General features: G+C 44.6%; 1 protein-coding gene across 10 annotated transcripts in view; it reads left to right on the forward strand.

Annotated features, from left to right (window-relative positions):
* TRAK1 (trafficking kinesin protein 1) overlaps nucleotides 1-15206 on the forward strand; it is a 115660-nt gene that overhangs the window by 39282 nt on the left and 61172 nt on the right. For 2 of the 10 annotated variants that reach the window (XM_087430790.1, XM_087430793.1), the window contains exon 1: nucleotides 8684-8984. The exons of 7 other annotated variants lie outside the window; for them this stretch is intronic. In XM_087430790.1, coding sequence (XP_087286916.1) covers nucleotides 8921-8984 — 64 coding nt within the window. In that variant the 5' untranslated portion in view covers nucleotides 8684-8920. Of the gene's footprint in view, nucleotides 1-8681; nucleotides 8985-15206 lie in introns of those variants that run through there. One more of the 10 variants, XM_014790912.2, reaches the window with a different exon arrangement.

Below are 15206 nucleotides of genomic sequence, written 5' to 3' on the forward strand. Positions count from 1 at the left end.
AATTTTTCCTTGGATAACACATGAGTGAACATCCTCCTACATAAGTGTTTGTCCACCCAAGTCATGATTTCCTTAAGGTATATTTCTCGAAATGGATTTTCTGGGCTTGAAGATGTGACAATTTTTAAGTTTCTTCGAACTGTATTATTACTAATTTTTAGATTAAATATTTTCTTAAATTAATGCAATAAAAACTGCTTAATCTTGGTTAGCTTATATTGAGTCAAGAAATTAGTAGGAAGCCTGATGAATAAATGTTGAGTCAGGGAATGAATAGGGCACCATTCCATGAGGTGGAAAGAGCTGATAAACTTCCTGATGTTTTCCTCCCCTGAGAATGTTCGGTGGAGATTTGGAGATTGTTGGATGCCTCGTTCTTTGGGTTCAGAATTCTTTGTGGGTTCCATCTCTAATTTCTGCCGGATGGTTTGTAGGTGATGGTGGTTAATGATGAATTAAAGGGACATCCATTGAGTGTTTATTACATCCCCAGCACTGAGTCCTCTCAGCAGCCCTCAGAGGTGGAGACTTCTTATCCACATTTTTAAAATAAGGAGGCCAGGGTGCAGAGGGACCGTCTATTGCCTGCCCAAGGTCACACAGGCAGGGGGAGAAGCAGGGTCTGAGCCCAGCTGGATAGGCCCAGCTCATTCTCATCCACAGTGTGGTATCCTCAGGTCCAGCCCATGCCTTTTCTTTCTTATTATCTATGGTTTGAAAAGGTCTTATGTGCTGTTGACATACTTAAAATGGACAGAATTTCACCTCTCCTGAGTTCTGATTTGTGATCTTCTCATCTTTAACCAAATCTTTTTACTTCCAAGACATCAGGCCATGCAGTACTTAGAAGCAATTTGCTTGAAAACACCAAATTTGTTCTTTAAGGATCTGAATACGTCCTACATATTTTCTTACAAGACTCCTGAGGAAGGGTGTCTGACCTTTTTCTTAGTTTGTACAGGTTGTTATCCATAAGTGAATTTTTGGAAAATGATAACAATAGGTGATGGTCGTGAAGGAGATGACTGAAGTTTATGAGTATGGTAAATCATTTAAAGAAATGTGTGTGTGTGTATTTAATTCAAAGTGTTATCAAGGAATCAAAAACTTTTTACCAAAGGCAGCTTCCTGAAAGAGAACAGTAATGCATGTTATCTGTAGATGTAACTAGAATTGAGAGATGCAGCTAATCCGTGTGGGGTAGGCCATGTCTGTTTGAGGCTCAGGTAACTTCTCTTTACAGTGAAGGTTTTCTTCTTCTGAGTGGTTCTCAGGGAATAACAGTCATCAGAGACGCAGCAGTCGGTCCTGTGTGAGAGGGCCACGCCTCCCTCACCTGCCAACTACAAGTGTGACCTTGGGCAAACCACATAAGCGCTTTGGGAGTCAGATTTATTATCTAGAAATTAGTCAGCATTAAACATTCTGTGACTCTCTGAAATATGTCTTTGAGAGCTTTCCACTCTCTCGTCAAAGGTATCCCACGATGAAGTTCTTTTCTTGTTGTTGTTTTGTTTTCTGGCAGTTTCTTTTTTGTGTTTTTCTGTATTGTATAAGTAGGAATTAAGAGACTTGGGACTTGAATTTTCAGTTTTTAAAAATTGTAGTTTTGCTTTTTCAAATAAAAGTGCTATTAAGTTGCTTTCAGGTGATAATTCTGGGAAAATTTTAAAGAATTCTCCAACAGAACACTATAGAAATATTCACCTAGCTCTCTAAGCATGTTTTAAATTGCCTAGAACTTTTCTCATTAAGATTTAGATGTGTGCAAGGCTTAAATTCTGAAAGACTACCAGTTGTTGAAAATAATTTCCATATTCATCGAGTAAATCCCACGAAGGCAGAGAAGCCGCAGCTGCACAGTCACCCCCCATGTGTTAGCTTCACCTGGTCATGGTGCCTCTATCCGAGTGTGGGCCTGGGCACCAGGTGCTGGGGGGAATTGAAGGTACCTATCTCTAGGAGGTGGTCCAGAGCAACTGCATGCCAGGGTGCCTGACAGCACCAGGAGCCCTGGGCACAGTGTCTGGTGAGCAGGGCAGCCAGGTACTCATCTCAGTGGGCAGATCTACCCACGTGGCCCCTAGGCTTGCTTTCTCACCTGCTAGCTTTCATTCTTTCTCATCAAACCAAATTCCATTGTTGAGTACGTTATCTTTTCTTTTTCTTTTAAGAACAAAAATGCTTGGCAAGCAATTCTATACAGATTGACCGTTTTCCTTTTCATGTTAATCCAGCATGTCTAAGACAAAGTTGGAACGGATTCAGGTGAGAAACTGACGTGACGGCTCAGCTCCCATCCCATCTGCTCCTCCTGGGTGATGGGCTCGGGTCACAGGGCTTCAGAGTTGTGGCAGGAGCAGAATCGGGGACTGTTTGAGCTTCTGGTTTGTGTTTTGAAGCCTGTGACATCTGCTACATGACCTGCTGGTCCCAGGAGTGAGAGGTCCCATGCAGCCCTCCCAGGCTGCAGGAAGCAAACTTGGACTGTGCGACACATGTTAACTCAGTCTTGTCTGTGTCCTTCTTACACGTACGGGTGATTTTAATGGGAACTGCATCCAGGCCAGTGTGCACTTGCTCTGCGGTGCGCTGTTGTATGCTGTCTCCCTGCTTTGGGATGTATTTCCTAAAAGCCAGGCTTTGTTCTGCCCCCGCCTTCGTCCTGGAGGTGGGATGGATGCCTGCTTTTCCTGTGCCTGAAAATGAGGTGGGGATGGTTTGGGAGGGGGTAGTTGACAGCAAGCTGTTTGCCAGCAGCCCGCCTTCTGCCGCGGGAGCTCAGTGACTGGCAATGGCAATGTTTTAAAAAATAAAGATCAGAAAGAGAACTCTGCAGAAGCATCCTGTTAATTTTCTATAGCAAGTGAAGGGAAGGCCTGCTTGTAAGGTTGTATTTCACGCGAGCCTCCCTGGGCCCCTCAAGAAAAGAAGATTAGGAAGCCTCTTTTGGGCCTTCCCCTCTTCTGTCTTAGGCTCCTGGCTGCCCTCCGGTGCAGGTAGAAGGCCAGCAGGCAGTGCTTCCTGAAGGGAGGAAAGCTCTGGAGACTAGGGGCCTGTTGCAGAGCAGGGCTGGGGCTGCTGAGTGATTCTGCCTCCAGGCAGGAGGGAGGAGTACAGGGAGCCATTGTTATACCAACCTGCTTGTTCTGTCAGCCATGCTAGGGCCTGGACATGGCCTGTGCTGATCACCTGTGGGCATGGAGGAAGGTGGCATGCGGCAAGATCTGTGATGTCTGAGACACTTTGGGGCAAACTCATAAGTGCATCATTAGTAATTTAATCCAAATTGTTAGTGTTTATTCATTTTTCAAATGTATTGAATAACAATTTATTTAAAATTATTATATGTAAATGATATATATATAAAATTATATATGTATATGAATATTTAATTTGTATACTCACCCAGCTAATAATTAGAAACTTAGAAATTTTATTAAATTCTTTTAAACATTTAATTTGATCGCAACTATATTTACTTAGATTCTTCTTAACATTGCAGACCAAGTCTGTTAAATTCTCTTAAATATTTACAAAAGAGAATACATAGCTAACCTTGCAGCCCAGGATCCCACCCTCCTCCTGCCTGGGTGTGGTTGGGACCACAACATCAGGTCTTTCTGTTCTTTTATCTGCCTCCTCATTCCATATCCGATTGGCTTATTCATAGCCACCCCACTTAGACAAATGTTCATACAATGCTTTATAAAAGATATTAGTGGCAGAAACAGAACAGCCATGCACACCCACTCTCTCCTACTTCTTAAGATGGATTAAAAATACGTTCCTATTATATGATCCTTTCCTTTATAGATCAGTGGCCTTGTTCACTTGTTTGCCTTTTCGTTTTAATACTCATTGATATTCATCGCCATTACAGACTCAATTTGTTCCCTTTGACTGTTATTGACTGTATTATCTTTTTGGTGTTTAAATTGTCACAACCTGGCCCGTGATCGTCCTTTTAAGCTGGCTCCTACGCCTTAGAACTTCTACATCAGACCTTTTGGAGTGGCCTTTGCCTTCTTGCAACCTGGTGTTGCAGGCCCATCTTGATTTTTCCTGCCTCAAGGCATGGAATCAGCAGCTCTCTAAGGAGCCCTGTTAAGGTTTAACCCAAGTCTGGGCACCAGCGTGTTGATGTGCTGGTGATGGGTGCAGTGGTGTCCTTGTTGGGCCACTTTCTTGACAGAGCTGGAAATAATATTTGTTCTTAATATCACAGAGTCACAGTGATATTTTCAATTTAACTGTTACCTTCCTGATTATGTTTTATTTTGTTCTTAAAATTTTTTTTTGTTTTATCTGTGAGGTGCCAACTTGAGTTTTTATCTCCTTTAGTTGTACCCTTTCATTTTTTTTTTTTAAATTTCGTTTGTACATCATCCTTGGATGTTTTCTCCATTATTGATGGAGTGAAGAAGGCTTTGGAGGTGGACCGAACCTGGGTTATATCCAGATGCTCTTGGTATATGCTGGGCGATCCTGGACAAGTGACTCAAAGCTTTTGAGCCCCCTTTCCTTGTCTGCACAATCAAGGGGGTAATTAGGTAGCGGGGTCTGAGGAGCAAGTGGAGATGTAAAGTGCTGAATGCCTGTGTGCAGCCAGCATTCTCTAAGTGGTGATGGTGAAGGGGAGTGGGAGGGAGAGGTGGCTGACAGATGGCAGCGAAGCTTCTCTGAGGCTGCTCCTGGGACCTGTCCCTGTTCCTGATTCTCCAAGGGCGGGGCAGTGATGGGGGAGCCCAGGACCATGGGGGGAGGAGTTGTTTATTCAGCTGAGGTAACCCTGGGCCAGGGGAGGGCTGTAACCCTCGGGAGTCCTGGAACTGTTGGAGGAAAGTGTCGATTTGAAGGCAGATACACCTGGATCTTAACCTCGGCACCATCTCTGCAGAGCTGTGGATGGCTTACTCTATCCTTCTGAGCCTATAGAATGGGAGTTTTGGTGTAGATGTTCATTTTGAAACTTACTCGAAGTCCATAAAATTCACCCATAAATGATGCTGTTTCCTTTGTGTTTATTTATACACACTTCGTTTTCTTTCTCTCCTATTTTCTTAGAAAGTAACTTAGATATGTGTAGTCTTTGGACTTGATGTCACTTGTGTTCCGTAATATATTACTGTTTGGAAATGTTCCCCCACCCCCACCTCCAGACTGTCACTCCTGCTCATTACTGTGAACTCAATGCCTTTTAATTAATTATGCTAGGAAAAGCTAATAAATGGCATTTCTACCTCATTTCCCTAATTATAGCTTAGAAAATTGTGCTCTCTTTTTAATTGCTCATACTGGCTTATTTTCTTTTTTAAAGAATTAGAGTAAGGATGATGATGGAAACTAATATTTATTGCAGACTCACCTTGTCCCAGGCACAGTGCTGAGTTCTGGGCCATGCTTTAGTTAATTACATAAAGCCGTGCCCCATCGATGCAGCAGGTATTATAATCACCCATTTAGCAGATAAGACTCAGGTGTCTAAGAAGGTCACTGAGATGGCAGATGAGGAGCCTGGACCAAACCTCAGGTCATCTGAGTCCTAAAGCTCATGCTCTTAACTATGAAATTAAACTGCCTACCATTAGTCTGTCTGCCATCTGTCTGTGTGTCCATCCATCCACCCATTATTTTTTGTTTTTGTGATGATATGATATGAATAAAATATTTTTGAAAATTCATAGCATCGTAAGGTAAATGTGCCAAGCTTTTGTTTAAGGGGTTTCCGGCTTCATCTGACTTTCTGTGATGCTTTGTGGAGTTTGCATTTCCTGTTCCTTTATTTACATCTTCATTTTGCAAATTCATATTGGACTCTCCTCCCCCAGCATATTGGATTGAACCTGTTGAACATACTGATTTATGAGGAGTCTGTTAACTGCTGATTGATTTATTTATGAGGTCTATAGTCATCTTTTTAGAAACACCTTAAGGAACTTAAACAAAACCTGGGGATACCTTGGGACACCAGCCTCTGCTCACATGTCATGAGGAATGACATCTGAGAGGGCTGCTTGGTGGCTTGCCATGGGGCTGTTGAGAGGTGACATCGTTGACAGAGACACACATGATAAAGGACCAAAGGGAGATATGAGATGTGTTGACATAACGGGGTCAGTTATAGCAGGAATTAAAATCATTGGCTGCTGATTTTAAATAGGCGGATGTCCTAGAAACTTTTAAATGTGTATCCAAGTCGGGGTCAGGGAGAGGGAAGGGCAGGAATTGAAGGAAGTGAGGGAGGCGGTGGGGTCTGATCTCTACTTTGACCAGGAAGAATCTGGAGTTGGGTTGGGGATGTCTTGGAGGAAGAGGGGAGAGCAGAGGGGCAAAGGTCCTCCAGGGTATAGGTGACAGCCAGGGGACAACGTGGCCAGACACAGTACCATTCCCTTGCCCCCTTCATTTTCTGAACTTTCCTGAAAGCCTGTTTACAATTTGAGCCAAGATTCGTTGCCAGTTGCCTTTAACTTCCCTTTCCCCTTCTGAGACTTGAGGAGGTTCTGCTATTTGATGGTGCTAAAGGGGTAGGAGCCCTGCATTTCACAAGAGGACGACCTGCTCTTGCAGTGTAAAGCCTGGGCCAAATGGGCTTAATTGGCCACCTGGCAAGTGGGATGGTCTGCTTGTAGCATCCTGTACTGGTGTACAAGGACAGCCTGGTAAAGAGTCACAGGACCCTAAAGTTAGGAGGGAGTGCCCTGGAGCTGGAAGAGGCTTCTAGAACACAGGTGGGGGTTAGGAAGCCAGCTTTGGGGACCCCACACAACAGCATTAAAGGCTTGTCTGCTTCCAATGATTTAGGAAGGTTGAGATAGATTTATGTATGGTATAGATTCTGCCCAAGATTCTGTATATGGGTGTGTGTGTATGTGTGTGTATTTATATATATGCATGTATATACATATAAGTATATATATATATACACACATATATATAGTTTTCCTCTTAGTTTTCTACTCACACACGGACACACAGATAGACAGACACACACACATACAGACAGGCACTATATAGATGATCTTCCCTCCTCCCCAATCTATCCATCCTATTGAGGAGCCTCACCATTTGAAGTGTGTGGTCTGGGGACCTGCAGCATTGCCAACATGTGGGAGCTTGTTAGAAATGCAGAATCTTGGGGCCAGCTGCAAACCTGCTGCATCAGAATCTGCATTTTAGCAAGAGCTCCAGGTGATTCACACACACAGTAAAGCCCGGGAAGCCCGGCTCTAGTGGGATGCCTTTTCCTCCAGATTTGTTCACCGTGGCATCATATGCCATTGGAAGAATAGAGGGAAATCGTCCCTATTTGGTCACTGTGGAAGGAAAGAAGCATGCCTCCTAGTAGTGGTAAAGAGCCTTTTGCTATTACTCATTTGCAAATTATACAGTCTTGAATAGAAAATTAAGAGGAAAACTGAAAATTAAGAGTGTGAGCTGAAGGCCACACTGCTGCCATTCATACAACAGAGAGTTACAGTAGTCTTCCAACAGGCTGGTGAGGTTCTGTAGGTAGTTTTGCTTTAGGGCAGTGGTTTTCAAGGGAGATTTTGCCCCCAGGGGACAGTTGGCAGCATGTGGACACATTTTTGGTTATCAAGTCTGCGGGGAGAGAGAGTGGTGTTTCTGGCATCTAAATGGGTAGAGACCAGGGATGCTGCTCAACATCCTACAATGCCCAGGACAGACCCCCACAACAAAGACTTATCGGACCTTAAATGTCAGTACTGCTGAGGTTGAGAAATCCTGCTTTAGGGGATGAAGTTTAACCTATAGTAAGTGTAAAATCTAATTATCCAGTACCTCATTTTTATGGATTATTGCAAACATGCCAAACACTTAGAATAAATGTTAACTACATTTTTTTAAGGAAACAAAACATTACACGTGCATTTATAAGGACAGTTTCGAAGCCCCATTCCCTCACTCCTTCCCGGGAGGTAACTACCTTCCTGAAAGTGGACTGTTTCCTCCTGGTGTGTATTTTGTACTTTGATTTACACATGTGAGTGTCCATGAAACAGTATATCGTATTGCATGTGCCCCTTTGTAATGGTGTTCGCCTCTATTTGTATGTTGCAGGCTGTTTTTCCAGAAGTTTGAGCAAAGGCTTGAGCAGAGAACAGTACTGTATCTAAATGAAAACGTTGCCATTTTCTAAGTAATTTACATTTCCTTTACGTGGGGGTCAAAAATTTTAAGAAAAGATGTTTGATGTTTTAAATCAGGTTGGGGGAAGAAAACCAGAAGTAATGGTTGTAGATTTTAAAAGGTGGCATTTTTCAAATGCAGACTCTGTAGTGGCCCGGAATCTAGCAAATAAACTTGCCCTGCCATTTGTTGGCGGTGATGATGGTGGTAAGGCCCCCGGCTCCCCACCCGCCTGCACTCTCCTTTCTCCTTGTGTGGCATCTCTCAGCCCCTGCTCCCAGCATCCTTGGAAGACATTTCCTCCACCTCTGCATCATTTTTCAGAGCTGGCCAGTTTCTATGGCAACAGTTAGATTGAAAGATGAGTGGCGAGCGGGGGGGCGAGGCTCCAGAGAGACCTCCGGGTGGTGGTGTGTGTCCCTGACGTCACCCTCCGAGCGTCTGGATAGGACGATTCCAGCTACTCCCATTCAGGGCTGCTGGCCGGTGCTGCTTTATTAGCAGGGCTGCCAGGGTCTCTGATAGCTCTGCAAATTGCCTCCCTTTCTGCTCCGCCTATCCCCCTCACTCCCCCCAGAATTTTTCTTTTCACTGCCTGTTTTCTGTTTTGGCTCCAGGCTGTCATTAAGAATGCACAGCTTAATTTTGGCGTATTTCGGGATGTTCTTCTGCCCAGTGTTCTGGAAGGGCAGGGAGGCATGGCAGCGTTTTACTTGACGTTGATGGCGCTGTGAAGTCCGTTCTTTCCTCTGCAAGAATCCTGACTATGCAGAAATTTATTGAAGCGGATTATTATGAACTAGACTGGTATTATGAAGAATGCTCGGACGGTAATTATGGCCCCTGCAAAATAGAGCAGGGATATGTAGGGGCATTGTCTCCCTCGGGAGGGGGGTGGTGTCCTAAAACCGTTGCGGGGAGACGGGCAGAAGGAGGGGCACAGGAACCAGCACAGCGGGCAGACATGCATGGCTCGGACGGTTTTGAAGGCATGGTTGAGGAGATGGCGGGTGGGCAGGGCTCGTTACCTGGGGAGACTCCTTTGCCGTTTGTCCAGTCTTTGCTCTGAAGGGGAGGTGGTGTTGGTGTGCTGGGCTTGTGAGCATACTTCTGTTGGATTGAATGAATCCATTCAATCTGGGGTGAGGCGTGAGTGTGGTATTGATGTGTGTGTGTGTCTGTGTGTGTGTGTGTGTGCAAGCAGAGATGTGTTCATAGTGTATTCAGGAGGTGGCTTTATGGACTGTCAGCAGCAGGCCTGGAAGGATCCACCCTTTCCTGAGCCCAGCCCTGGGGACCGCCGGAGGCTGGAGAAAATGCAGAAGCAGTTTCCTACCTAGCAGGCAATTCAAATGAATTTTGCTTGTGGGGTCCCACAGAGATGGGGGTGGGGAAGATGTTGGGAAGGGCAGGGAAGACTGTATCCGTCCGTCACAGTCTCAGTTTGTGCAGGGAGGGTGTGGCACATTCCAGAGGAGACTGGGTGGAGTTTGTGTGGCTGGACAGACCTCAGGAGGTTTCAGGCCCACGAAAATAGTACTGAGGTGCATTCTCAAAGAGGCCACAGGGGAGGGGCCTCAGGCTCCTGTGGTGTTGGGCATCAAAAGTGTATATGTCTTCTTGTAAAGAAGACAGTTTAATTTTTTCTTTAAAATGACCCTTGCATCATATGCCTTTACGCACACACACACACACACACACACACACACAAAAGGGCACAATTAATATATACACTTTGAGGGTCTGTTCCCCAGTGATGATATGTTCCTAGCCCCACATCAGCCATTAATAGGTAAGGTAACTGCTTTTTAATTGAATCGAGAGTTTCAGATTGCTCTAACTGTGACTACATTTGATTAACCTGAATGATGTCACAGACTCTGTGCTGGCCTCATTAGTAAGCTGAAGAACTGCATAATTATCTCTTATCCACTGATTTCTGCTTTGACCATGGGCAACAGGAGAGGAGGGGCCAAGAGGCTTTCTTGGAGGGAGTGATGGGTATTTAAATTTGCTGAGAAACTTCCAGTTGAGCGCCGCTGTCCCCCAGCATTAGATGAAGACAGTGTCATGTTGAGTCCATGTGTGTCTTGGAATATCTTTAGTAATGAGGGCAGCTCCCAGGGTCTGGAGGGGAAAAGATGACTGAATTCTTATTTTCTTTCGGATATATTATTCTTGAAGCAAGTTCCCATCCTGTTATCCAACTCCCAGAGGCAATTGTAGAGATGCTTCTTTTTGGAAACAATCATTGACCTCTGGTAATTTCCTTGGTGATTTGTGAGTCACTGAACCCTCTGTTACTTTTTAAAGTATGGACCTCGATGGACCACCAGATTAGGGAGCATTGGCTAAGCAGAGCACCTGTCCCACAGCCTGTGGATGGGTTGGGTGTGGCCATGGCTCCCACGGATCCATTTTAGAAGTGGAGGAGAAACGTTTCTTACTGTCTTGACCCAATTGCCACACTGTCCTGCTCTCTTTATACCCTCGTATATGGAAATGAAGCCAGTCACTCTCTGGTGGTCAATCTGAAGAGTGAGAGGAAGCCTGCTCTTATCTGGATATCTGTCAGAAGGATTCTCTTACCTAGCAGTTTCTCAGTTGAGAGCCTTTTGGCCCTGAGGCACCCTGATCTCTCTTCATCCAACAGAAAAGGAAAATGGAAGAAGAGGCGGCTCATCTGTCCCAGGGTAAATAAATGTGATTGCATTTACTGTCTGAATGTGTGTTGAGCAAAATACTTGCCTTTATCCCCCATCCCAATTTGGAAGAAGAGGAGAAGGCCATTGGGACAGAATTTCCTGGGACAACTGGCATTTTCATAATCCCATTTTGAAGATTGTTAGCAAAACAGGAAATAAAAGAAACAGAAGCCCAGAAATAACCTGGGTTAGGAAACCCACAAAGGAGGGGATTTCAAGAATATGTTAATTTTGTAGTTACTTGTTTATACATTTCTAACTAGTTGGGTTCTTTCCTGGCCTGGGCAGGTTAGTCTGGAAATGCAATTTACCTCTGATTATATGTATCTTTAAAATAGGAAATCAATCTTTGAATAGACCTTTCATCTCCCAGTCCTGACCTTCCCAGTGAGGAGGCCAGGTAGGAGTAGATACACAGCATTGCTTTGTCTCTCTTATCGTTTGGAATTTGAATCTTGAATGAGGGAAGCTTCTAGGGAACTTTCCATACTAATAATAAAAGATGAGTCAAATGTTTTGAAAAATATGCAAAATCATCATTTATGTCAGAGTTACTGACTCACTCTTAACTTGCAGAGTTGGCACTGAAAAAGTAATATATACGTGCAGGCATATAGATTGCGGGAAAATTAGGACCCCTCTTTTAAAGTTGGGGTTCCCTTTTATCTTTGAGGTTTAGGAGAGCTTTGTTCAGTGTTGAATGACTGTATCCTTCCCCCTTATCAGTTTTAGGGAGTAGAGTTTTAGTGGAGTCTTATACTCCATCCTCCCACCCCCCAAACACACAACAAGACCCCAAGAGTATAACAGGGGGCATGGGGCAGGGGCTTAGAATAATAAGAAATTGGAAGGGCCGGCCCCGTGGCTTAGCGGTTAGGTGCTCGCGCTCCGCTGCTGGCGGCCCGGGTTCGGGTCCCGGGTGAGCACCGACGCACCGCTTCTCCGGCCATGCTGAGGCCGTGTCCCACATACAGCAACTAGAATGGATGTGCAACTACGACATACAACTATCTACTGGGGCTTTGGGGGAAAAATAAATAAATAAAATCTTTAAAAAAAAAAAAAAAAAAAAAAAAGAAATTGGAAGAGTCAGTTGCCCAATACCTTAAAGTAAGTTTTAGAGATTTGAAATAGCCGGCTATCAACACAGACTTGGGTGGCCTTCGCAGACTTTGCACAGATATGCTCAGTGTTTACAGTTTAAACTCGGGTGTCAAACAGGGTCGTGGTTACCTACACTGGTTGTGTCTCATCTCTAATTGCGGAGCCTCTAAAACCTGGCGGATCATGAAAATCACCTGCTTATTGACAAAGCAGATTCTCAGACTCTCTCCAGACCAGGAGAGGCCCTGATAAATCTGAATTTTTAGCACATGCTTTAGGTGATTGTTTACATCGGGCGTGTTTGGGAAATTCGGTGCCAATGTCAGTGGAGACCAGCCACAGGCACAGGCGTCTGGAAAATAATTCTTTAGGATGTCATGGAATCTCATGTTTCTTGGCTACATTGGTCACTTAAAAATAAAATGTTTTTATAAAGAGTGTGAGAAATGTTCAAAAAGGCTTGAGTTCAAGTGTGTGTCTTTAAGAAACAGAGCTCTGGCCTAGAGTCTGCATTTTTGGCCTGTTTTTTGGCTGTGTGGTTGGGGCACATCCTGGGACCTCCATGAACCTCTCTCAACCCAGATCCCCATCTGGAAAATGGGGATAACCACACTGTCCAGAGCCATTTTGAAGAGTGTAAATTAAGTCAAAGCTCTTTGTAAATGGTGAAGTGCCAAGCCAATGCTTAATTTTATTTCCTCAGAAATAGTGGTACTGCACAAACATGGCGTTCTCTTGCCCGGTCTGGATAAAAAGCCAATTATTACAGCATCAGCTTTTGAGAAAAGAAAAAAGCTTCATTGCAAGGTTGACCTGCAAGAAGACAGGAGGCAGAAGCTCTCAAATCTGTCTCCCCAATCTAGGGCCTAGGGCAAAATTTATGGGATAAGGGGCAGGGCGGTCTGAAGTGTGGAGACAGATGATTGGAGGTAAGGAGAAGGGAGGTAATTGATGATCTGCTCAAGTGTAGTCAAGCTTCACGGCTCTTCATAGGACGCATGTTTGCAAAATGGTGGTGTTAACGTGATCTGAGGGTGGAGTTTTTGGCCCCTTGACGTCAAAAGGGTCACTTATTGGGCATTTGCACAGGCCCAGTTGATGGGTTGGTGGTCTCAACCTGCCTGAACTGGACAAGGGGTCGACTCTCAGTTCCTGAAGAACAACTCTTAATTACTCTGTTGGTAAGATGGGGTCAGTTGAATTGGTCCTATTGAGCCTGTGGTTACAGTAGTACTTGTTATTAAGTTCTTTTTAAAAATCCCTTCGAAAGGTGACTGGTATTTTGAACAAGGTATATTGCTTTGATGACCTGTTTCTTGCCACAGTTTCACTTGTAATCATCCACCCTCACCTCCCCCTTTTATAGCATTACAGATTTGAATGTCGGGGCAGGAGGTGGTCTAGTTCAAACTGATTTTCTAGATGAGGAAACTCAGGTAGATTGTCACAGAAATTGTTCTTATGACTTCTTTCTCCATTATGAAAATCCATGACCAATACACCAGGACAGTCAATCACATGTGCTCTGTACTCAGTTGATTGCAGTGACCTCTGAAATGCCACCCCAAGGTGGGGGTGGCTGGTGTGAGTGAAGTTTTGTTAGAGGTATTTTAACTGAAAAGCTGTTACTAGGCTTTTGAGATGATTTTCTCATTTCCTGCACTTTGTGTCAAACAGTGTAAACAGACCCCCATTTTTCATCTGTATTTATTGTGGGTGTGCCTTTGGAGGTAGAGACACAGCATTCTTCTGAATGGCTTTTTTTAAGATGACTTAAAAAAAAAAGAAAGAATTAACTGTAACTGTAATATAACTGTTTTAGACAAGTGTTATGATAGCTTTGGTGAAGTAGAGATAATGTCCTCCCTCAGACGTAGAGGCGGAGGACTGGACAGATGATGAGAAGGCTACAGCAAGCCCAGAGCCCAGGCTTTTGGAGCTTCATGTTTCTCTTACTGATTTATTTTAATGGCATAAGTGAAATCCTTGGGGAAATGACCCTGAATAATGGGCACTCTCCTCCGTGTGAGCAGAGAAGTGACGTACCAGGGAGGCGCTTAGATCATTGAGAGAGGAGCTCGGCAGCTGGCTCGGGGTAAAGAGGAGAGGAGGAGCGTCATGGCCGAAGGGTGGGGGTCAGGTGGGGACCGCAGCTGCAGGGGAGACGCAGGCTGTGGGGACCAACAAGTGTAAAGCTCACATCTTGAAAAGAAGGGGCATCCTTTAGAGTGCGGCTGTCCAGTGGAGCTTTTAGTGACGATGGAAATGTTCTGTCCCGTGCTGTCCTCTGTGTTAGCCACTAGCCACATGTGGTTATGGAGCACTTGAAATGTGGCCAGTGTGATTGAATTTTGGATTTTGTTTAATTTTAATCAATTTAAATTTAAACATAAATGGCTCCAGTGGCTTGTGGCCACTCTGGACACTGTAGGGTAGAGCTTCGGGAAGATGACTTCTATGGCGGTACGTTGATAGGTATGGAGAGGAACACTCAGACAGATGTCCCTCTGCCCTGCAGGAGGCGAGTGACACCTTCCTCCTGTGGCCTTCCCATTCAGTGTTCCCAGAGACAGGTCAGTAACTCACTCCCTGCTCTGGGCCCTGGTGTCTGGTCCTCGCCTCTGGTGCAGCACACACGACTCTGGGGTGAGCAGCTTCTCGAGGGCAGGGCCAGGCCACCCTCAGCTCCACCCTGAGCGCCATGCTCCATGTCAGTGTCCGGTGGTCCAGGACTTGAGTCAGGTCTCTCCATCTCTCACTAGAAGAATTCTTGGGGTTTCTTGCTGGTTTTTAGGGGTCGTGTTTTCCTTTGGCTGTTGGAAAAACTGCTCTGTCAGAGAGGATGCTCTTTGGCCCTTCTCTGCCTTTAACCTTGAAGTGAGTGCAGTTGAGGATGAGGTTTGAGAATTCCCTAACATCCCCACGGAGGGAGGGAGTGGAGGAAAGAGGAGAGGTTTGGGATGGGGGGCAGGGAATATCCTGAAGAATGACAAAACCCAGAGGAATGGGGTGATATGAAGAGGCTAGGGTGGTCTTGTGTTCAAAATGCCTCATCCTAAATGTTTATTGGATTTATACATCTTCAAAATTTTTATTCTATAAGATATATAGACTTGGACATCATTTGTTAAATGTAACCTAGATTTGAGTTAAAAGATGAGTATAACCAACTTGGTTATGAGTAAAATCACTCAAAAGTATTTTCAAATATGTGAAATCAGCTTTTGTTTTCATTTATGTACA

This window comes from Ceratotherium simum, chromosome 5, assembly GCF_057802395.1.
Source record: "Ceratotherium simum simum isolate JZ-2026a chromosome 5, ASM5780239v1, whole genome shotgun sequence".
Classification (NCBI taxonomy): Eukaryota; Metazoa; Chordata; class Mammalia; order Perissodactyla; family Rhinocerotidae; genus Ceratotherium; species Ceratotherium simum.